This window comes from Pseudonaja textilis, chromosome 2 (genome assembly GCF_049901715.1).
Source record: "Pseudonaja textilis isolate UNSWEBS1 chromosome 2, rPseTex1.2, whole genome shotgun sequence".
NCBI classification, from domain to species: domain Eukaryota; kingdom Metazoa; phylum Chordata; class Lepidosauria; order Squamata; family Elapidae; genus Pseudonaja; species Pseudonaja textilis.
In genome coordinates, this window is record NC_141991.1 from 33,034,380 (window position 1) to 33,059,497 (window position 25,118).

The 25,118-nt window shown below is 36.2% G+C and overlaps 1 protein-coding gene across 40 annotated transcripts in view; it reads right to left on the minus strand.

Annotated features, from left to right (window-relative positions):
• The window catches only part of FOXP1 (forkhead box P1), a 639,457-nt gene that overhangs the window by 70,389 nt on the left and 543,950 nt on the right, over nucleotides 1-25,118 (minus strand). For all 40 annotated transcript variants that reach the window (XM_087923662.1, XM_026722283.2, XM_087923674.1 and 37 more), the window contains one exon: nucleotides 14,042-14,246. In XM_087923662.1, the coding sequence (XP_087779788.1) occupies nucleotides 14,042-14,246 (205 nt within the window). The remainder of the gene's footprint in view (nucleotides 1-14,041; nucleotides 14,247-25,118) is intronic.

The window sequence follows — 25,118 nt, forward strand, 5'->3', positions numbered from 1 at the left end:
GATCATTGTATGCCATGCTCCAGTGAATGGAAATATTGAAAAAGAAACAGAAGGAAAAATAGTTTTTTCAACTGACACGAATTGCTAAATAGAAAAAATATAGAAAAAGTGGTCATATAAAGACCCAAGTAAGAGTGATTAGTGAGCATAGATTTTTTAAAAAGGTCTATTTGATTCATGTATATATATGGAAAAGGAATGAGGGCTATAAGAGCTATGAGAACTTCTGAACGAAGAGCAGATCACTGTTTGATAATGTTAATGGATGGGAGAAATCAGATATAGAATAAAGTACTCTGGGTAGAAGAAACAAAAGAATGAAAATAGAATAATTGCAGAGACTCAACAGAACGAATGGAAAGCAAACATAAGGATTTTAAGATGTGCAAATGCAGATAGAAAAGTACTGTAGAATGAATGTTGGTCAAAAAAAGAACAAAAGATTTGTATTACTCTACCCACTCTGTTACCAGGGGTGAAAGCTGGAGATGTCAAGAGAAACATAACAGTAACCTAGATGCAAGAGGAATGGGTTACTTAAGACATCCAGATGGTAAAATAAGAAGAGATCATGGGTGCTGCTGAATATTGAAAGCATTTAGTCATACTGAGTGAATGAATGAGAATTGAACTGTAAAACAATGGTATGGCAGAAAAGTAAATGCCATTAAGAGGAAGGAGAAGACATACAGAGTCATGGCTGAATGGAGTTGATGGAGTCCATTCTTCAAAGAGAGAGAAGTCAGAAATTTAACAACAAAAGGTGGAAGTAAGGATAGTTTACAAAGTAGAAAGGGATGGAGAGGTGTTGTGCATAGTGTTGGGATAAACTATGGTAGATTTAATTAAAGTTCAGTTTCTTCTCTTATTCAGTGCCTTTTTCTTTGGCTTACCTTTCCTTACTCCTTTTCTATGCTTTTCAGAGAAAAGGAATAGCATAATGGATATGTACATATGCATTTAATATTACTACAGCTGCCACTCTTGACAGATGGAAACTACTGCCCTTAAAAGCAGTATTTTTCTGTTAGCATTTCAGCACAAGTATTATTACCTAATAGTCTCCCGCTCACTGCAACTGACTGAGTGGCACCAGGGGTGGGATCCGACAGGGTTAACTATCAGTTCAGTGATGTACGAGGTTCGGTGATTTACGATGTGCTTCCCTGCACCTGCTGGTGGGCGCCTGTAAATCGTCACCAGCACGCTGCATGCAGAAAAGCAGCCTTTTAAAAAGCCCTTTTTTCCTGCTTTTTTAACTGCCACTGTGCCTCGCACGGCAGCTGAAGTTGAAAAAAATCAGGAAATAAAGGTCAGGTAAGAGCCTGGGTGGGCAGGTGGGCAAAAACATCAGCAGACATAGAACCGGTTCTATGTCTGCTGCTCTTCAGAGCTACCGGTTCTACAGAGGTGGACAGAACCGGTAGAAACCCACCCCTGACTGGCACTCTATGGTAATACCAGGTAATATTACTTAAAATGCAATACCTATATCTACCCATGTACTTCAATTTACCAATTAGCAATTCTATAGACATCATTAGAACAGTGGTCCTAAGAAAAATGCTGACTATAATCAGATGAGTTACTCCAGCTAACAGAGTAGAGCAAAGGTCATTCAAGTATCAGCCACATGCAAAAGAGACGCAAAGATCTTTAACCCCAAATAACCTCCTTATTCATTCAGAATATTAGTAATTCTTTACTTTATGTTAACTGTCCCTGAGGACTGGCCTCCAAAAATCAATGCTTTCATATATTACCATACAGAGTCATAGGACATTTGGGAAATAGGCACAGCAATATCTAGCTGACTTTGGCTGATTTCAAAAATCCAGTCCCAACTGCGGTTGTAAGCTCACTTAATAACAGAAATTTTGGGTTCAATTGTGGTCCTAAGTTGAGGACTACCTGTACAAATCTGTGATTTTTTTCAGGAAGTAAGGAGCAACTTGAAAGAGACTTATTTGTGTCATCATGTCGCCTTCATGTGACGTATTGGGACTTCCCCCCCCTTCGTTACACCAGGCTAGCGCATGATGCATCCGACCAGCGGGCTGCAAATTTGACAGCCCTATCCTAAGAGATGTTGCCCTCTAGTTTCCAAGAAGCAGCTGGGACTGTTACTTTAACAATATCCATTCTAGCAAAAACTCCCAGGAACAATTCCTAGCCTTAAAGTGATTAGGTAGCACAATTTTGCCAGAGCCAATTATTTAATAGGGACATGAGAGGACAACTATTGACAACCCTTACGATTCAACTCTAGCAAATTTTTATTATTATTTTTTCCACATCTCTCTCAGAGTGGGACTCTGGACAGTATCCAATAAAATGTTAAAATATAAAACAGTATATAAACGTTTTAACAAATAAAAAATAAGTGGCAAGAGATTAGTCAAAAAGCAAAGGGAGCTTTCAGGGGTCTAACCAGCCCCACAGCTGCATGTTCCCCTGGGCTTCCCACACAAGGCCACAGAGCCATGTCTTAATTCCTGTCCAGAAACCCTGGAGAGTTGGGTCCTGCCTCACCTCTGGAGGAAGAATATTCTTTTTTTTTTAAATAAAATTTTATTTGGGGTTTCACACATAATACAAAATACAAGTAAAACATCTTTTTTGAAAATAGATGGTCCCGGGTTGAACTTCTTTATACAGACACAAAACTCAATTTCATGCTCCTTTTTGTATTTCATATCTTATACTATTTTACATTTTCTATATAGTTTTTCCCCTCTTTTAATTTTCTCAATTTTATTTTGATTATGTCATCTCAATTCAAATCATTATATTTATACTTTTGTCTGTTCTGTTTCAATTTCATATTATCTTTTCTCATTAAACAAATTTTCTCCTGTAGTTACTAATTGGAGTATGACACCTTTATATCTTTTAATTACATCCATTCAACTCTTATTTAAACTTCAATATATACCTTAAGTTATATATACCTTCAATATAATACATAATAGATAACTTCCAATCGAATTCTGCTTGGTACATTCTTACACACTACCGTATTTATCGGCGTATAACACGCACTTTTTCCCCCTGAAAATAGGGGGCAAATGATGTATGTGTGTTATACGCCGATGTCCAGGGAGCGGAATCCTCTTTAAGGGATCCCGTTCCCAATAGTGCCTAGCGGCGGCGCAGCGTCGTGACGTGATGTCAGTTCTGAGCTACCCTTATTTTTTTCCTGAAATTTCCCTCTTAAAATGAAGATGCGTGTTATACGCCTGTGCGTGTTATACGCCGATAAATACGGTATATTCTTTTTAAAAAAAATAAAGATTGTAAATATATGTAATTATAAACCCTCATTCCATTCCAGTTCAGTTCTATCATTAATAATCATTAAAATCTTAACATCTTGAACACTTCTTTTCAATTAAATATCATACTTCCTGAAAAACACATATAATCTCCATAATTATTTTTTCCCTTATTTCTCTTCACATATGTTTTATAAATCATTAAATATACTTTTTGTTACATTTGTTTATTGACAAGCAATCCACTGAATTATGATAGCTATTTTATCAGACATTTTAATCATACATTGTTTCATATTTTCTAAAATTATTTCTGCTCCTAATATAACCATACTATCTTATGTACCTTTGCAGAATCCCTTTTTCCATTAAGTTTTCACCCATTATCTCTAAATAGACCGTTTCTCTATATTTTGCTTCTGTCCTTTATAACTTCTTTTCCTTTCTTTCTTCCCTCTCATCTTCTCCCTCCCCTTTTTACCCCCTTGTCTCTCTAGTTCTAATTCTCTCTTCTGCATTTCCCTCTTCTGTTGCTTCCTGATTTTATACTTATTTTTCACTATATATTTTTTTTGGAGTTGTTTTTCCCAATCTTAAACTTTCCATTATCTTTCCCCCCTTTCCTTTTTTCCCCCCATCTAAGATTACTTGTTCATTAAAGATGGCTTCTTCTTTGTGGCAATCTTAACCAAGAATCCAGAAATCATCAAGTAATCCAGATAGTCCCGAGTTATATCTTCTTATTTCTTTTTTGACTTTCTCTTCCTGGGGTTTTTGTTGCGATATTTCAGTTAGAATGTATCTTTTGGAAGTCTTGTTGAGATTTTCCTGTAAGTTCTTTTTTAATTCCAGGCAGTCTCCTCCCTTCCAGATCCTACCCTTTTATTATTTTTCTCTCCTTTCCTGTTTTCAAAAGCTTTTAATTATCCAGAAATCTTTATTATCCCTTTGACTTTTTATTTTCAGCATTAAATGCCTATTGATGTCAAAGTGGATTTTTTTTCCAATTTCTTGCTTAAGTCTCTTAGCTGTCAGGATAGGAAAAAAAGAAAACCAAATCTTTTCCCTTTTCTCTCTCCTTCGCAGCTTAAAAATCTTCTTAGGGAACAATGTTATTGTTTTTTAACAGTTTCAATTCCAGGGTACCTTATTTGTTGCTTTTGCTGTTTGACCCATTCAACCAAAACTTTCTCCTCTTATCTTCCTCCTGCACATTCTTTTCCGGTCGAGTTCTTCTTTGTGGTGGCCATTTCTGACCACCGCTGCAACTGCCTTCGGGAAAGGGAGTAATGGCCAGCTGGGGAGGAGAGATGTGGCTCTCCTCAACCCTGCTGGCAGTCTCCCCCCTCTTCACCACCTCTACGGGGTGGCTTAGCCCCGAAACCAGCCAGCTCGGGGTGCTCCAGCGGCGAGCACAGATCGAAGCCTCGCAGAGACGAGGTTTCGGTCTGTTGCTGAAGAAGCTCAAACAGGAAATCCTGGAGGAAGAATATTCTACAGGGTGGGCAGCAGAGAAGTCAGAGACCTTTAACTGATAGGTTCTGCAACATACCTTCCCCCTGTCTGACTAGGAAATTATGGATCACACATGGATCCCAAATTGCTGCCAAAACTACAAATGGGAACGCCTTGTTATCTTATCCACAAACACAGTCTTTTGATCACTGATGCTAATTTCACTTTAATTATGTATTGCATAGCTTTAACATTTGTGGTTATAATATAGCTAAAGAAAATTATATACAGAAATGTACAGACAGAATTCCATGCTTCTTATTTGTGAAAATAAACCTGCACACGGTCCCTCAAATTGGAGAGGAGCAAAATGATCTTTTAAAAATATATATAGCTTATTTACTTACTTCCCTTCTAGCATTTAAAGCATGCATACTGCAGAGAATTAAACACTAAAATGATGAGATATTTGCATACCAGTGTTGAGCCTTCTTTTACTTGTTCTTAGGGAACATAAGTATCTGTAGCTAAGCATGTCCCTCAGGGCAGAGACGATTGAGATAGGTTATCAAATTGAGTGAATTTATATTTATGCATTTAATTGCACAATAAATATTTTTTAATTGTCTGAACAAAATCCAAGCATGGAAACATGCAGTCAAAATAGTATGCTAATCACTCTGAGTGCCACAGTTGCAGAGGGAAAAGAAATTAAGAAGCCTTGATTTCAATTTTGGCGTCCGCCTCACAAATAGCACAAAAGTGTTCGCCTTTTAATTGTGTTGCATATTGATAAATATCTTCTTGTGGTACAACAGGGAAGATCTTCTCTGCTGGCAGTCTGTACCAAAGGGTGTTCACCCGCCTGTACTCAAGGGTTTACCATGAATGATTTAATTATAATTTTCTGTGTATAAGACAAATTAAAGAGGGGAGCAGGAGTGCCCTGCCAACACAGATTATTTATCTCCTTAACAGATTGCTACGCACCAAACCCCAGAGCTACTCTGCTGCTACTGCTACTGATGTTGCTTACAAAACTTGAGCGCAATACGGGACAAAGAAAGAAACACATGCTAAATTGGAGGAGCAAGAATAAAGGGGAATAAAGCCATTATTTCTAGCTTGAACTGCATTAACTACCCTGAGAAAATAGAAGGAGTTTTGGTCACAGATAATTAGGGCTTTGTGTATTTGTTTATAATGTAAGTTATTTTTGAACTGGAGACCCATTTAACAGGACATTTGATTTGATTCTCATCATCTGCGCTGAAAACATTTGGGAACTTCCTTTCATGTTCCATTAGAAAATATACTTGTCTTACAAAGCCTAATGCCATCCCCCAAATTTAAGAACAACCTACTACATTTCTGAATATTCATCCCTTCTTCCTTTACCGTCTGTTTAATTCTCAGTGATGAAATATAAGAGTAGACTAGAGAGAAGAAAGACTTCTTGATTCCACACTGAGCAACTTGTCAAAAAGAGAAAGGAACCAATTAAGTCCAGGCTTCCTCTCTGCATCATGCTGTGATTAATTTTTTAAAAGTTACTGTCACTAAACAACAACAACAATATCAATAGAACGAAACAATTTGCTCATCTTTCTATGTTTAAACTACTCCTATATGAACAGGGAAAACAAATCCATATTAAGATGTGCAAGTTTTTTCATTATAACTAATGCAAGTGGATAGATTGGCATTTCCATTATCTGTTGTGTAGCCATATTCAAATAGGAAAGATTTATATTTTAATTGCTCAAATTTCCATGATAAGAGATTAAAAAAAAACGCTTCCTTCATGTTCCATCAAACTTGAAGAGAAATATAGAAATATAATTCTCATTATGGAATAAAAGTCCTTCAAGTACCTATGAAGCTAAGTCACATCTTTATAGACAGTCTTATGGTTCAGCTGTGTAAGAAATCTCCTAGCTCACATGGACACTGACTACTGACTGAATATGGAGTAATTAAAAGAAACTACAGCCAGACAATAGTGAGTTGTCAATAAGAATAATTAATGAAATCCTTATTGCAAAGTGGATACAGTTAAATAGTGACTGTAAATATTAAAGGAAAAATAGGCTGCAGATGGGGAAGAAGAGGATCTGTTGAGCTTTATATAAGGTACTAATGTCTAAAACTTGGATCTTAGTATTGTTAAAGGATCATTTATTCCCAAATCAATCTCTTCTATCAACTAAATAACTTTTTAAAATTATTACAAAGGGTTATAGACAAAATTAGATTCCATACTGGTATGTACTGTGCCTAGGACCGCTGTATTTTTAATATATAATGGTTAAAAGAATAAGCCACTATTGAATTCATCCAGTTGTTAATTTTTCCATTCTCAAATTCAATCTATTGGGACTCTTAATCTGAAAGTGTTTAAGATTTAATGGATATTTATGAGAATTTTCATGCATGTTTGTCCTTATAAAAGCACTTTTTTGTGCTGTTTTCTAGTGTGCCTGTTATTGTATCTTGTTCTTATCCATTATCCAATCTCACCTGATTGTGTACATTTTGTACAATTGTTTTAATGTGTAGATTTTTGTATAGATCTGCAATATTCAATTACATCTCATTAATACGTCTGCCATTTGGTACTATATTGGTTTTTCTCCCAATCAAATATTGAAAGAAATAATAACCCCTTTTCATGGGTGGTATTTTTATCTTTCATCTTTTAGCCCTTTCATCTTTTAGCCCTTTTAACCCTTTCAACCTACATGGCCTTGGTAACTCAAGGGACTGCCTACTTGTCACAGTGTCTGCCCAACTGGTTCAATCTGGTGGGTTTGGTGCATTCCAGATTCCTTTGATTAAGCAATGCCATCTTTCAAGACCCTGAAACCATATCTTTTCTGTTGCAATGTCTGTCCTCTGGAATGATGTTCTTAAGCAAATCTGAAAAGTTCTTACCCTTCTGGTGTTTTTGGAGGGCCTCACCCAGACCTTTGGCAAAGACTGAAGCTCCACTCTTCCTTTCTTTTCCCCTCTGGGTTTTCTTTGCCATTGTTGTTCCTTTGTCTTGTGTTGTTTTCATGTTTTTTGCATTGTTCTCTCTCTCTCTCTCTTTTTTTAATGTTTTAACAATTATAAACTGGCCAGAGTCACTGGGAGTCAGGTGGCATATAAATGTAATACACAATAGAATAGAACAGAACAGAACAGAATTCTTTATTGGCCAAGTGTGACTGGATACACAAGGAATTTGGTACATATGGATGGTTGCACAGTTAGCAAGGTGTTTAGATTAGCATTCTGTCTGCTTATTATTATTATTAATCTCGCGGCCAATTTCTCTTTAAATCGTAATATTACTGAAGACTTTAAAATGTTCTTCTGCATCCTGAAATTGACCTAGTTGACTTGGCATTTTAGGAAAATAAGAAGGAAATATTCCATTTCTAAGAACCTCTAGGAGTTATACTCAGTTTTTAGTAACTTAAATTTACTGATTTAAGATTCAAGGAAACAAAGGAGACTTAGAAATAAATCCACCCTGGCTTCCCGCTCAAAGTATCTGTTCTTAGATAATTCAGATAGACAACAATACAAAAATGGGCTTCTGAAATTTAGAAAACAGAAATGTTTCTCAGCTCTTTTCAGGAGAAACTCATCCATTCTCTTAAAACAATCTAAATATTAGTTTGTTCCATCCTGCATTTCAAACCAACCAATATAACTTATAATAGTGGGCCAGCCTGCTGATCTATGGAATTATTCCACTACTCACTTCAAATGCAAAGATGCTTGATACTCTACTGTTTATTCTTTTATGATTCGTATTCTGCCATGAATATTCAGCAAAAAGAAAGTATTCTTACAGACTCCCCAAACAATCTAAACAGAGGCTTATGTGTCATACAGCATGTAGGCAGGCACCATATTGCCTGATGAGATAGCAACAGAAACCTTAAGTGCCTTCATCGGCATTCTCTGTGTATTCTTGCCTGCTCATCTTATGGACAAAGAGGTAATTCAATCATGCTGCTGTAAACGGATGGTGCCAACCTCAAACACACCAAAGAAAAAAAAAAGGAAATAATCCACAGAGCATACCTACTTTAAATCTGAGGTACTTGCATTCTTGCTACATTATGTATTTGAAAAAGATTTTAAAGAATCATTCTACTGAATAGTACCATCAATGATAAAGTGCATATTTATGAATGTCATTTTAAATGAAGGTCCCTTTTTCTAAAGAACCTTAACTGAATAGTGAATTTTACCACATCTTGTCTTCCAGTTTCCCTGTTAAGCAAATTTAAAACATTTTATTTTAATGTATTATAAAGCCTGCAACTGAAGGTTGGTTATAGATTTCTTTTGAAAGAAATCAGAAGTTTGGAAAACAAAATGTAAGCAACATTTTTTTTCCAGTGTCAAAACTTAAATTGGCTAGATTCTAAATGGAAAGCATAATGGATTTCTCAAATTCAGTAAAGTATAGCAGTAAAATTATTCACTAGAAGTAAATCAAAACATCTTCTATTTTTGAACGGCAACCCTAGACGAGCACATATTTATAAGGTTCTGCTGCAAATGTAAAAACCTCAACTGAATTATTGAGTTAAAATACTGCTAAAAGCTAATATTGTACATTTTCTACTCTGAATCTCTTTCATCTACATACAGGGATGGGATTCAACCAACATTACCACTGGTTTGGTAATTTTATGTTTTGCGTACACATGTGTGCTTCATGCACACGTGTGCCAGATGTGTGCTGTGCACGCATGTAGTATACCATAAGCTGTGCCGCCTGGACAGCTGATAAGATTTTTTACTGCTTTTTCAACCTCAGCTGTTCCACGCAAAGCAGCTGAGGTTGAAAAAGCAGGAAATAAAGGTCAGGTAAGAGCCTGGTGGGTCAAATGGCAGCAGACACAGAACTGGTTCTGTGTCAGCTGCTCTTCAGAGCTACTGGCTCTATAGAGCTGGTCAGAACCGGTAGCATATCACCCTTGTCTACATACCTCATCTCTGTATTGTCTAGACCAGACCTGGGCATTTTACAGCTGCTGGGCCACATCTTTCTATTTGGATGTCCCTGTCCAGCCTTGCACAAGGTCAATCAGAAATTAGAAAATAAAATATAAATAAGTGTGCCACAGGGAGTGGGAGAAGAAGCCAAAGGCACTCCTTTAATCAGCTGGCAAGATAAAGATTTTTGTGCCTGTTTCAGAAGAGCGCCAGCCAGGATGAGGTTGCACACTCCCTCCTCCTCCAAGACGTGAGTGCCAGCAGCAGAATTAAGTTCAGCCTACTGGTTCGGCACTCTACAACAGTTGAATTTTCTCATGTGGCCTCTTGGGAGAAATAACTGCCCACTCCTGCTCTAGACTTTATGAGTGAACGATTGGAAAAGACAGCTATAAGAATCTGTCCCTCTCTTCTTTTAGTTGGCAACTCTTATTGTGATCTTCTTAAGTGCATCCAGCAATAAGTATGCCTCCTATTGATACCATGTTGAGGTAGACAGGCCAAAAATTAGGAATGAAGAAAAGCAGGAGTTTTTTTTTTCCCCATGTCTGATACCAATATCCTCTCTGCCAACCAATATGAGGCAATTGAATATTTGCAGAATACAGGTCAATGTATATTACCAAAGTAACATGATTCCACAAAGAATATTAGTACAGCTATGCAAATGTTAAATAGTAGGAAGAAACACAAAAATAATTTCAGTGTTAGATGGAAAGCTCAAGTAACAGGTACTTGTACATATGTTCTACTGGAAGTCACACATCATACTAATTTGTTGATCACTTATGTCTTCATGCCTCAAATCATGCCACCTTCACCTTTATAAAACAAAATTTGCACAGAAATATTGTTTGACACACACACACACACACACACACACACACACACACACACACACACATATATCTCCACAACATACAACTTTCTATTCTTAGTTATTCTGTGAAAGTGACTGCTCTTATAGGCAAATAGCTATGCATATATATTTATATGTGCATGCATGCATCATGCATATATTTATATGAATCATGAAAGAAAATAGGGGATAGATAGAGAAATGTACATAAATAAAACAATGGAGCTCAATATTACCCAAGAAAAGTTGTGGTGGTGCAGTTAGAATGCATTATTGCAGGCTAATTCTGCTGACTGCCAACTGCCAGCAATTAGGCAGTTCAATCTTGACTGACTCAAGGTTGACTCAGCCTTCCATCCTTCTGAGGTGAGTAAAATGAGGACCCAGATTGTTGGGGGCAATACGCTGACTCTGGAAACAACTTAGAGAGGGCTGTAAAGCATTATGAAGTGGTATATTTGTCTAAGTCTATTGCTAGCGTTATTGTTATTTATGAAATAACCTGCCCACCATTAAGAATTTAAAGAGAAGAATCAACTCCAGTATGAGATTTTTACTCTTGGATTCAACATACAAAACAAAGGCAAAGGAACTAAATGATTTTCCCTCCCATTTTGCTCTAGGCCGGAAGATGTCAAACTGAAAAACCTCAACTTCTACAAAAACATACTCTCTGGTGGTATAGAAAATATATTTCCTTTATCAGGCCAATATAAAATCCACATCCTTAGAACTGGTACACTGTATACTCCTCCTGTTAATATTCCAATTTTAAAATAGTGTTACTAAGCCTGCAATATACTTAGGAAAACAATTTTTTCTTCACTTAAGAAGAACATAAGATGTGCTTTCTGTCTGCCTTAGCAATACTATGAGTAGAATAGAATAGCTTTATTGACCAAATGTGACTGGTCACACAAGGAATTTATCTCCAGTGCATAAAATCTCAATATACATACAACCAATCATGATCATAAAATACAAATCATCACAAATCATAAGATACAAACTCAGTGATAGTCATAGGGTGTTAAACAAGCAAACAACATAAATCATAACAGAATGCTAAATAAGGCAATCAATGTAATTCATGAGATACAAACAGCAAACATACTCATCAGAAGCTGAAGAAATAGCTAATAGGAAAGATGAAAAAATGAGAAGGATAATAGCTATGAAAAGTTCGGTGGAAAAAAGGGGTTTTTTTTCAAACTAATAATAAAAACCTCAATAAAAACCTACCAATTAGCAAGGATCCAGTTAATTTGTTTTCAAAGATTATTCCATATGGTTTCATAGAAAACAGCATCCTTTTCATTATTGACTTATTCTTTACTGAATTGTAAGAACTAATACTAAGCGTTTCCAAGCCATTTTCACTCATGTGTCCCTTCATTTTCCTCCTTTCTCTATCCCCACATTCAATCCAAATGGATTTCAGGGGGCACCTTTAGAGCAGAGTTTGGGGTGGGGGGATAAATCAAGAAAACAGAATTCATGGCCAGAGCAGAAGAGAATCAAGCGGTTATGTTATGCTGTAAGATGCAGTCCAAGGGATTGAAAATGAAACTTGAATAGAGGACTTGACAAAGTCAACTATTTTCATTGATATTCATGATAACAGTCTTAAAATACTACTGCAGTCTAATAGGTCTGATTACTACAGGATACGATACTAGAGTCCTGATAGTAAATACTATTGAATTCTAACAGTTCTGAAATACTGCTGCAATGCTTTCCCACCAGGCATAAAAAGCCACAATAGCAATAGCATTTAGACTTATATACAGCTTCATAGTGCTTTACAGCCCACTCTAAGCAGTTTACAGAGTCAGGATATTGCCCCCAACAATCTGGGTCCTCATTTTACCAACTTCGGAAGGATGGAAGGCTGAGTCAACCTTGGTGAGAATCGAACGGTCGAACTGCTGGCAGCCGGTACAGCAGAAGTAGCCTATAGTACTGCATTCTAACCATTGCGCCACCACGGCTCAGTGATAAAAAAATTAGATGGTAAATTCACATAAGAGATTCCCAAAATAAACAACTCTATCAATGGCTTACATTCCATATTGCTCTACTGTTGGATGGAAGTTCCACCAGTAAAATTGGTTAGGAAGCAATTTTTGTCACTTGACTGTCCCTTTAGTAGCCTATGCCATAGGAGATGGCATTGCATTACTAGATCAAAGAGCCTTCTGTCAGCAAATATCAACTTTAAATACAACTTCTATTTAACTTTATGGAATATTGAGAAAGGGCTCAATACTTTTTTTTGAAAATATATATTTTATATCTGAGAATTCAGATATGTACTTTAAGTGCCTAAACTATTTAGATCAGTTTGTGACAGTAGCTCATAAACTGACAAAAATGGATACAAATAAAATTATTACAGATAAATTATAGGAAGCCAGATATAGTTTCAAATTATTCTTTTTCCCCGAGGAAGCAGAAAGTTCAATAAAACAGTTCAACTGCATTATCCAAAGTCTGGTATATTTAATTATCTTTCACTTAAACATCCTGTTGCAAAACTAATTAGATAATAATGTTTGCAGTAAACTAGAATTTTGGTTGTTCCTATCCTACTTTTTAATATGCATGAACTGGTTCTTATTGCTTGACTGTTCCTACTTGTTCCTTCCCAGTAGTAGTGTCTTAATAAACTCATAATTGAAAATCAGGTGATATAGCATTTTATTCCCCCTATAAGCTAGAATTTGTAAACCAAATTTTTTGGGTTCTGACCTACTTTGATCAACTTGAAGGTTTTGTTTCAAATTCTGCTTCCCCTGATAAAAAAAGGTTAACCAAAAGCCATTGATATACCTAGCAGACAGGTGGAGACAATTGCCCAAAATGATCTAGGATTCTGGATGATCACTATTTGCAGTGATTGTGTTTGCAGTTTATATGCACATATTTATCATCATCTCCCACTGTCCATCAAGTTACTGATAAATGTGCTGACATGTTCATAAACCATAGCAGCTTGTGTGGATGAAGATAAACAAACATTATATATGAATCAAATCTCACACACACAAGAGGTAAACGATTGTTTACAAAAAAAAAACCTGTTGGTTATTGGCTATTATTCCCATGAGTTTCAGAATGTCAAGAGTTACCTTAATGTAATACTAGAAACATTAACCCTTAGCATCCTGGGATTACGCAGCCATGAAAATGTAAAAAAATATACAATTACTTTGGAGTTGTAGATAAATGTGATGAGCACATAATTGTGTGCTCCAAAGCACATTCAAACCTGAAGTGCATGTCAACCCTAATGGAGTATATATATGTATGCATATTATGCATTTGTGTGCATAAAATTGGAATGGCCATAAAATAAATACAATGCATTCATGCAAACAGGTACTTTCTCCCTACAAACAGAAGTATACTGTTTTAGGAACTGATAAGGAGAAACTCCATTCATGCTTACCTCTCCCTTTTAGGAGTGTGGACTGACAACTGTCCATTGGTTGAGGCATGTGGATTTATTATTAAGGAGGGCTTTGAAGAAGCTGAAGAGGAGATACATGTGGTTGACAAGTCCAGACTGCTGTGGTTGTTGCTGGTTGCTTCCTCTGCTGTGTGAGATCCTGTCACTTCTTTCCAGAGTTGCTGGAGTTCGGTTGGAATCATGCCTAAAACAAAATTCACTAGTTAATGTTTACTAATTACTACTAAATTTAGTCATTAATTAATACATCTCCAAATGTAATTGACCTGTAAAGTGCTCAAGAAAAGTATCCACCATTGAAAAGTATCCAGAAAGTTCAGTTGGTTCTAAATGCAGTGGCCAGTACAGTTTTGTACAAATCTAGATTCGCATATATGTTAACCCTCTGATGGGAGCTGCATTGGTTGCCAATTTGCTTCTGGATCCAATTCATGGTGCTAGTTATCACATTTAAAGCCCTGCATGGCTTGGGTGATTTGAAGGACCATCTCTTTCTAATTAATCCAATCCACTATATCGGGGAGGCAGGCTATGTTATGATTTTCCACCATTAATGAGATCTATCTAGTGTGACCAAGCAAAAGGTTCTTTTCCATGGTGGCTTCATCCAGTGGAACATCATGCCTATAGAGATAAAACTGGCCTCCACTTTCATACTTTTTCAAGATGTGGTTTTGTCAGTGGGCCTGGTTATTCCAGGCTGATATATAGCCTATCAAGTGGTTTGACTGAATATCAATGAATTCCAGGAGAGTAGGAACACATTGACTTTTGTATTTGTAAGCCACCTGCAGTCATTGTGAGTTAGACATCTTTAATAAGAGATTTAATACTAGTGACCACAGCAATAACTATAATGGAATCAAAAAACACTTTATATAAGCACTCTATCCATGGAGGTATTTTCTGGACTAGAATTCCTGAATCTTTCCGGTTCGGTGGACCAATGGAGAGGGGGTGGTTTCACTGCTTTCACAAATGCAGATGTGCACACACGGACATGTACTTGCCCACCACTTCCAAATGAACAGCAACCCAGACCAGGGATGGGGACTCCTGTGCTAGACTGAATTGCAAATTCAAGGTAATTTCATGATAACATGGATATTTATCTTCTTCTGCGGCTATGGATATTGAAAATAAAAGCTTTTATGTTTATTTTATTTTTTAATCCTCATATGTTCAGAGATATATTTGAAAATGTGAAACTTTTTAAAAAATGTAAAGGAATCAGATATTTGGGAAGAAAGATGTTCAATATTTTTTCTTCATTTCTCATAGTAAATATTTCTAAATACTAGCATATACATTCAGGAACCTCAACTGGCTACATTGAGGACTGTGTCATTGCTTAGCCAAGTGCCAAAATTTAGCTGACAGAGTTATGCAAGAACACCATGGAAACCACCAATAAAAAGCATTTTCAATATGCATTCCTGCTAGTGAAACATGAAGCTCAGGAGTTACCCCAGGATGGCTAGTGCCAGTGTCAGGAAGACTATTTTTATTTTTACACTCATGGAAACCTGTGTTGAGCCCTTGTAGCATAAAGACTCACAGGTCAATCTTTTGACAGGTTATCCCATCAGGATAGTAAAATGCTAAGCTTTTCTATTTGTGATCTCCACTGACATAGGGAGAATAATTACATAGCTTCTTTAGTTGTACACAGTAGCACTTTGCATATTAATGGCTTGCACAGAATTACCTGTGGTAAGATGGGCAGCCAATAAATTTTATAAATAAAAATAATAATAAAATTAAAATCTGCTCAAGTTGGAAAACACGGGTGCCCAAGGATGGTAAATGATGAGATATCCACATGATATTGTCATGCAAATCATGTGGCTGATGTACTTGTGTTAGTGGTCATGGTATGAATGACACCCAAATTATACAAGCATGTTATTTGCTCAATAATATTATGACATGTGTGTCATTTTGACATTGTGGCATGAAACTAGCACCTATTTTGAAAATAAATCAAGATGGATAGAATTCTAATAATAATTGAGGAGAATTATGATATACATTCCAAACATAAATGGGATTCAGAAATAAGATACCGAAAACCTAATATATTCAATAGAAGAGAAGAGTATTATTGGAATAGATGAATCATTGGTCAGCTCTAGCATGACACATGTCAATGTATAGGCTCATAAGCTCAATTATTTATCATCAGTGCTATATGGATTATAATTGTAATATAATTTCACAATTTTAATGTTAAGAGCTTCAGTATTAAAGATAAATATTTGAACTTGAAGTTATTCCTAAACAATAGCATGCTGGAAAAAAAAAATCCCCATGAAAAAATGGGGATAAAATACAGATGTCTTCTTGGTCACTATAGAAAATAGAGACTATACTGAGGGATTTATTTTATAACTTTTTATAATTTAGTCGGATGATGAAAAAGAGACTTTCAATAAATGGTGTTTCATTTGCTGAAAGATGACAGAAAATGGCAACTTCTGTTTCGAAGCAAGGAAAGTCTTCAAAGACAACGTATCTCTGTTTTTATAATATCAGCACAAAAGTAATTTTGTGCTTGAATTGTAAATGATGACAAATAGCTTTGTTATTAAATATAGTTTTATTAATTACTTTTAGACATAAATTATGAATTCATATTGTCTCCCTGAAATGCTTTTTAAAATTTAACAGTAAAATTGATTATACTGTGATTATGTCATTAACACACCTATCTTTCTCATTAATTTTGTTTTTTACCACTGCTCACTTGATGGATGTGCCTTATGTAAAAAATCTTGCAAGTTCCTACACAATTAACACTATTGTTATTACTAGTTTCTTGATCAGTGATAATATGCCACTGAAAGTAAAATAAAACAGAAAATACATTTTCATGAGAAATATGTTCTTTAAGTAAAGGTAGCTAGCGAAATTCAGGAAATACTAAGAGTCTTAACTAAGCTGAAAATTTTAAAATACCCTTTTAAGATCAAATATAGTTACACAAAACCTGGAGTGACACATATTAATCCCATTCTTATGAGATTCTAAGTTAACAACAACACATAAATGTTTGCAAACAACATTTGAAAGTATCTTGGCATATTGCTGCAGAAAAAGTAGCGTAAGAAATTTGAATTAAAGTTATGAAGAACCTATGTTTTCTTCAAAGTAATTCTCTTTCTTTTGAAGACTAAAGACAAGGACCAAGAAATCCAGCTTCTTTGTTTCAAGGGACTGCATATAAAAAAAAATAAGGGGGGGGGGGGCAGCTTGCCATTTTCAAAATATACATCTGTATCTGAAACACAGACATGTCTCTTACCAGACCTAAGGCATTAAATAAAGGCAGTGTGCATTAGATTCATTTGAAACACATAATAAAAAATGCCAAGGTCTAAATTTAATTTATTTTTGTCATTTAGAATACAATGGCTAGATAATCATCTTAACGTGATCAGCCAAACATCTTTACTTTGCTAAACTGTTAAAGATTTTAATTATGCTAGCTTTGGAGAGCAGTGGTCTAATGAGGCGATAGACTCCAGAGAATCTAAGTGGTTAAGAACTGTGAAATGAGTCTGATAGGATTTTTTTTTATATTCACCGTGGATCGTTTGCATATCAAAGAGGAGTAAATTATTGCACGGCAGACCAATAATCTTCCCCGCCTTACTCAGAATGCCATTAACAAAAACATTTGGTCTTTGCTATGGGGCTGACTAAAAAAAAAAAAAAAGCAAAATTGTTCCCAATTAGTATATATTCTACAAGATACTTCAACATTCAGTCGCCTGAGTCTTGTGATACATTTACTGTTATAAAGCTGTTTATTTCTTCTTTTATACAAACAAACAAATACCAAATATTCTTTGAAGAAGTTGGCCTCATGTGAGAGATGCACTATTATTCAGTTATAACCTGTCCCCCAAAATTAAAGCTCTGAAGAAATCTGAACAAAGAAAAAGGTCACCGTGTAATCTTACATCCTGTTTAACAGCAAGAGCTATTATTTTCAAACCTCTTGCAAAGTGACAAAGTAGAGTATATTTTTAGCTTGACAGGATTTTCTCCACACTAACAATTACTGTGAATATGACCGACCCTTTCACCACTGTTTACTCAGTTGAAACAATAGTGAATGGACCTGTCTATTGATGGGATAGTAGATACTAGATTGCGTGAGTATATCGTAAATGTTGAGATTCTACCAATAAGAGAAAATTATATTTATCATTATTATTCATCACTATGAAATTTTCATGTGCATAGATTTTTTTAAAAAGATGGGTAATGCTATAAAACTGCTTGATTTTTGTTCATTTAGAAGATGGCATAAAGTATCTCAATGTATCAAGAGCAAAAGAAGAGAAATAACATATTAAAATCTCTACAACAAACCTCCCACAGAAGAGCAATTGACTGACATTTATGAGGGCATCTGTGCACAACACAAGTAAAACCCAGATTTGTGTATAAACTTATATAGCAACATCTGGAACAATTCACTGGCAGAGGATTATAGATTAGATGGCTTTAGGCAAAAGAATCCAATTATGATGTCATAGAGTAAAATTAAATATCTCAATAACTATATGCACTTTTACTTGTGGCTTTTTATCAGTTTTGTTATCCACAATTTTGTTTACTCTAAATAGAATCAACATACATGTAAAGGTGTTCACAAAATAATACATGGGCTTTTGTGCATGCAAAAAGTTTTTTTTTTAAGAGTTGGATTCTTTGCACGAGATATTTGTCCTCCTTCTGACCAACGTAGAGTAGATCACACTGAATTAATCCAGCTGCAAAGCTCCATATGGCTTCCTGGAAGCAATTGAATGCCTTTTTCTTTGGAACAATTCAGTGGTGGTGGAAGGAGTTGCTTACTCAGGGCCACATGGTTCATACTGGCTTTTCTCTGCCACACAGTTCTTCTCAATCTCGACAGAAGAACTGCTTTGTCACATTGCTGGATTTTAGTGTTGCCACTGCTTGCATTTTGCTCCAGTGACCAAAAGGCTGGCAATCACGGCTGGAAGTGCTCCTTTGAGAAGGAAAATTATAAAAATCTGCTCATTCTTGGAGGCTACAGAAGGACTATCCTAACTTGTCCAGAATTATCCACCAGAACTATCTACAAGTGGTCTTCAGGAGGCAAGAACCAGTGATGCTATTAAGAGACCTCCCCAGCAAGGTCATGAAGGAGCCACTGAGAACAAAAAAGCCAGCCCAGATTGCTTCCTTCCAATACCAATTAAGTCTGTCACTTTGAAGGCTAAAAAGCCACTGGAGTTCTATGATTGCGTTAATGCTCCAAGATTTGTCAAAATTAGTGCGAGAGAAGGATGACCCAATACAATGTGCAGACAATTTGTATGCGAGGAACAGCATGACCATTTATTCTGCAACTCAAATTTCCATAAACTCAAGATGTCATTATTTACAGTTTCATCGGGGGAGAATCCTCAAAAATAAAAAAGGATAATCTGTAATCATCTACTTTCTTTTAGAATAGACAAATGAGTGCACAAATAGAACATCTGTTTTGTTCCATGCACAAAACAAATTCATTATGATTCAGTCCAGTTGAACCAGCTCAGGGTAAGTTGTGGTCTGGCTAAACCAAAAGTTAACGAGTGTTTTGATCCAGACAAATTTCAGGTCATGTAGGACAAGGCTGATATGCCTTTCCTGCCCATTCTCCCTACTTATCATGACCTGTGAACCAGCCTTCCCACCAGTCATCCTAACACTTTTCTTTCTTTTTATTTGTCTTTACTGCATAATCCAAGCTACTCCGTTCACCAAACCATTCCCAAATTGTCCCAGCATCCTTCTTTTTCTTCCCTGCTGCAGAATTCCACCATTGGTTTTGCCCTTTCCTTGCGGCTTTCTGCTTCAGAACTCCTGTATTATCCATGACCAGGCCAACGTCCATATTTCAGTTCTGGAGGCACCTACAACACACATGTTTCAATCTATGCACAGCCTGCTTGCATGGAATAATCCACCCACAGTATGTCTTGCACATCTCTATGTAGACTATTTAGTATACTTAAAGGTGTTTGAACAAAAATTAAACAAAAAATATCTGCTAATGACAGATTTTAAACTAAGAATGGTAAAATTGATTCTTCCCAGATGTTGCTGTTCAGTTCCCAGGAAACTCGTGAACATGCCCAATGATGAATTACTGAGATAGAACTGAACAACATGACGGCCACAGATTCCCTAACTAAGACTAAATTGTGATAACAATAAAAACATTTGAACTGCCCAGCACAGACTCGCCAGATAGAATCTTAAGTGCATTCCACTTTCTAAATTATATTGATCAACCTAATGTTTTCTTTGGGCCATCTATCTGACAAGTATTTCTGAACCAAAGCTGTAATTTTCTGCAATTCAATTGTGCAAGCAAACAACAACAACAACACAACAAAACCCAAAACAAAATAGAATCCTAAAAATCACAACATAACTTTTCACTCATTGAATGCCCATTAGGAATACAAAACTTTCACACATTTGATTTATTTTTTTGACTCTTCTTCTGGAGATGAAATCTAGTTGTCTGGAATGCTTTTGAAATTAAGTTTGCTTTATTATGGCTTCTGGGTACGGAGCTAATGTTTAGATTATTGGCTTCTTTAGTGGAAAAGCAAGAAAATTATAATGAGGCATATGCTATTTTATAACAGAGAAATGACAAGATTTTTTTTTTAAAAATGTTACAGTGAATAATTTTAAAACTATAGCCCAATATAATAATAACTGTGGTTGTTTTTAATAATTACCACTATTATTTGTCCCAATAGTAGGACAAATTATTTTCAAAGAATGCATATAAGCTATGTTTATTTCTAAAAAGATTGTGTGTGTGTACTTATGTTGTCAGTAATAAAAAGGGTATCTATAATGTGAGAATTCATTGCCAATTATTACAGACTGGAGCTTTCACATTTTTCTTTGCTGTGTCCCTTTTTTCTAGGAGAAGTATTTTCTTCATTATAAAAGAAAAAGTAGGTACAGCCTTAAAAAATGCATGTTGTGGGGACAGTTGACAGATGAGCCTCTGTGAAACTTGATTTTGCAAACCTAGGTATTTGCCAGCTCTAAGATAACTAAAGTTACTCAACCTTTTTGTGTCCTTGTACATCCATACCCAGGTGACCATGTTCAAGCAAGCAGAAAGTTGATTTAAACCTCATAATGACATCAGTTTAGAGCCATCAGATTTCTCCGATAAAGAAATTGTGTTGCATTCTGTCATGTCTAAATTCTCAAATTATCTTTCCTTTCTTCTTCTCAAATCCAATAAAGCTGTAGGACCATAAGAGAAGATGAAAGGGGAAAAAAATAACTAATACCAGACACTGACCAATTAAAATTCCTTTTGTTAATGTTTGCCTATCTTTTGTAAATCCATTTTTAAATATCTCCCCCCTCCTAAGTTGCAAGAACTAATAGTTACAACTAGACAGTGAAGCCTATTCATCAATCAATGCCACAACTGCTGAATTACCTACTAGTGTCTCCAATGTGTTGCTGCACAAATTACACTTCATGCATCACCACATTCATTTCTTTCACATTACATGTTAGTGTATCTTGTCACTGCCCAATTGCCCTCTTTTGGACAGCTTATGTGATATATTATGCTATGAAGCTTGCCAAGGAAACTTAATAATAGAGGGATTGTTTGTAAAAAAAAAAAAGAATTAGAAAGACATGAGTCCAGAGTCCAGAGTCCAGTAAGTGAATATGTAAAAATAGTTTGTGAGATTTCTCAATTACGTGTGAAGGTGTAATTAGCTTATGCTATAATGTTTTACATGAACCAACTCAACCTTTATACTATTTCCTTTAATTTTCCTTTTAAGCCTCTACAATGGCAATATTAAATTTGATATCGCATAAAATTTCCACTTGACCATCTTCTACCATTAATAAGAAGCATTTGACTCCATTCAACGTTGACTCCCTGGATGTTTGGTTAACGCTAAATGGAACAAAAAAACAATTCTCCAGCTTCCTTCTTTGCTTTGGGGTAAGAAGAATGTAATAAATGTAATGGATACATGTCCATGATTAGCAATAAAATATTTCGGGGGGTGGGGAATCATAGATGAAACAGTTGAACGTAAGGATTGCTCACAAACACATCTTGCTTCAGATTACAATCCTAATGATCAAGTCTATAATGGATTAATCACTTTGGAATGTCTAAATTTTAATAGGTAAATCCAAGCTTAGATTGAAATAAAATCCATCCCTACTGGGGAGAACTGAAAAGGACTTACATACATGTATGTATGTATGTACATATGTATGTTCTTTTGCGTCCTCCCCAATAGTTTAAATTGTAGGGATGGAATTTCTTATTTCAATCTAAGCTTGAATTTACCCATTAAAATTACATATCAGGAGATGGAATTTATTAAGCATCTCCTATGTTGTTCAAAATAAACTGAGGACTAGGACGACTGCAAGAAGCTGAAGTAGGTGAAGAGAATGTTTGCTACAAAATAGTCAACCAGTAGGTAAAATTAATCAGTTGAGTTATCTGGAAATGATGAGAGGACTATTCAAATTTCCTAGGCATTTGAGGATGTGGGGGAAAAGATAAGGTAGACCTTTAGAGCAGAGACACAGCATTAAAAAGAATCCCTTTGTTCAACCCATGCAATATCATGTTAAGTCTCAATGACGGTAAATATAGATACAACTATTTTAAGACGTAGAAAGAAAATGTGAAACTTCTTATCCCTTGTCAAACACAGGATTAAGGCAACGGGGAACTATTGTTCAAACTTTGTAAGGTAAAGAGGACTCAGATGGTGGGGGCACTGCATGTTTTCAAAATGTGACTACCACAATACATTCAGTGCGTGACTCTCATCTCTCTATAACATTGTCAACTTTTGGACCCGGTCTTTAGCAACAAATAGAACTGCCGTCATTAGAAAGCAGCATGTTTATGTTATGCTGTGAAAAAGTTCAACTGCCAATTTCTGCACATCGAGTGGCTGTTAAATATACACAAGCAAGCCTGGCCAGAATTTGTAGGCTTTTTTCTTTGCATCTAAGAATTGCAATGCTCTTATAGAAAGTAAGAGAGCAAAACAGGGTAAAAAAAAATAGAACATGATGGGTAGCTTAACTCAATATTTTGTGAAAGTCTTTTCTTACCCTCAGAATAATTTATCCAATTTAGACATCACCCATCTTCCTCACAAAAGGCACATTGGGTGGTCTTCAAGTAAAATATAAAAATATAACAACTGTACATAAAATTGTATTAAGAGGCAAAGGTAATTAAAATTCAGAATTAAAAACAGGAAGAGGGCTTTCAAGTTGCTAACCAGCCCCATGCCTGTGTCTTCTTCTGGGATCCCTAAGCAAGAAAACAATTATCTTTGTTTACATGACAATTTATTCTGTTTTACAGATAGTCCTAGACTTATGACCATAACTGACCCCCATTGACCTTGCTTGTCAGAAGGTTGCAGAAGCTGAGCATGTGATCCCGGGAGACTGCAATTGTCATTAAAGAGGAACCAGTTACCAAGCATCTAAATTTTGATAACATGACCATGGGGCTAATACAATAGCAGGGGTGGGATTCAACTGGTGTTACTACCGGTTTGGTGATTACGTTTTGCGTGCAAATGAGTGTTTTGTGCGCATACGCGCCCGGCATACACTGTGCGCACGTGTAAAATAACCTTAGGCTGTGCCGCCCGGACAGCTGAAAAGCTACCAAGCATCTAAATTTTGATAACACGACCATGGGGCTAATACAATGGCAGGGGTGGGATTCAACTGGTGTTACTACCGGTTTGGTGATTATGTTTTGTGCGCAAATTCGTGTTTTGTGCGCATACGCGCCCGGCATACACTGTGCGCACGTGTAAAATAACCTTAGGCTGTGCCGCTCGGACAGCTGAAAAGCACTGCACACAGGTGCGGAGCGTTCAAAAAGCTTCTTTTCCCCTGCTTTTTCAACCTCAGCTGTGCTGTGCAAATCAGCTGAGGTTGAAAAAGCAGGAAATAAAGGACAGGTAAGAGCCAGGGCGGGCGGGCCAAACAGCAGCAAACACAGAACGGGTTCTGTGTCTGCTGCTCTTCAGAGCTATTGGCTCTACGGAAATGGGCAGAACCAGTAGCATCCCACCACTGTACAATAGTCGTAGTTGTAAAAAACTGTCAGAAGTCACTTTTTTCAGTGCATTGCAAACATTAGCTTGTGCCATTTGTGAATACTCACGAAATGAACTTTTGTAAGTCGAGTACTATCTTTATAGGTCAAGGGTCTTCAACCGACAGCTTTAAGACTTGTGGGCGTCAACTCCCAGAATTCCTGAGCTAACATGACCAGAGAAGGAATTCTGGGAGTTGAAGTCCACAAGTTTTAAAGCTGTCAAGTTTGAAGACCCCCTGGTATAGGTGAATGTTACAATTATTGCTAGCAAAAATCTTCTCAGACTATTGACAGAAAGACTATGAGCACCATGGCCTGAATGAAGGAGCAGAGCCTTATGGACAGTCTGCCAATAGTAGACTAAATTGAAACAAGTTGGAGGATTAACTTGTTTAATTTATGTTTGGCTTAAAACACCAAAGATTTCAAATTATCCAGAACTTTTTATCAATATAGCTTGTTACGCAGAACTTTTTTGTCTGCATTCTTGTATCAAGAAAAGCTGATCTAGCTAAAAAGCTTGAGTTGGATTATTCTCTTGTTTATTCTTTGTTCTAAGGAAAGATGAGCCTAACAAAGATAAGATACATTCACAAAAGGAATACTACAGGTAATCTTTCTTATAAAAGTTCGTTTAGTGACCGTCTAAAGTTACAACAGCACTGATAAAAAAGTGACTTATGATCATTTTTCACAATTATGACCCTTGCAAGCATCTCCATGGTCACGGGATCAAAATTCATATGCTTGGCAATCTACTCCTATTTATGACAGTTGCAGTGTCCAAACTCATGTGATCACCGCTTGTGACCTTCTGACCAGTAAAGCCAATGAGGAAGCCAGATTCACTCAACAACTGTGATGCTAATT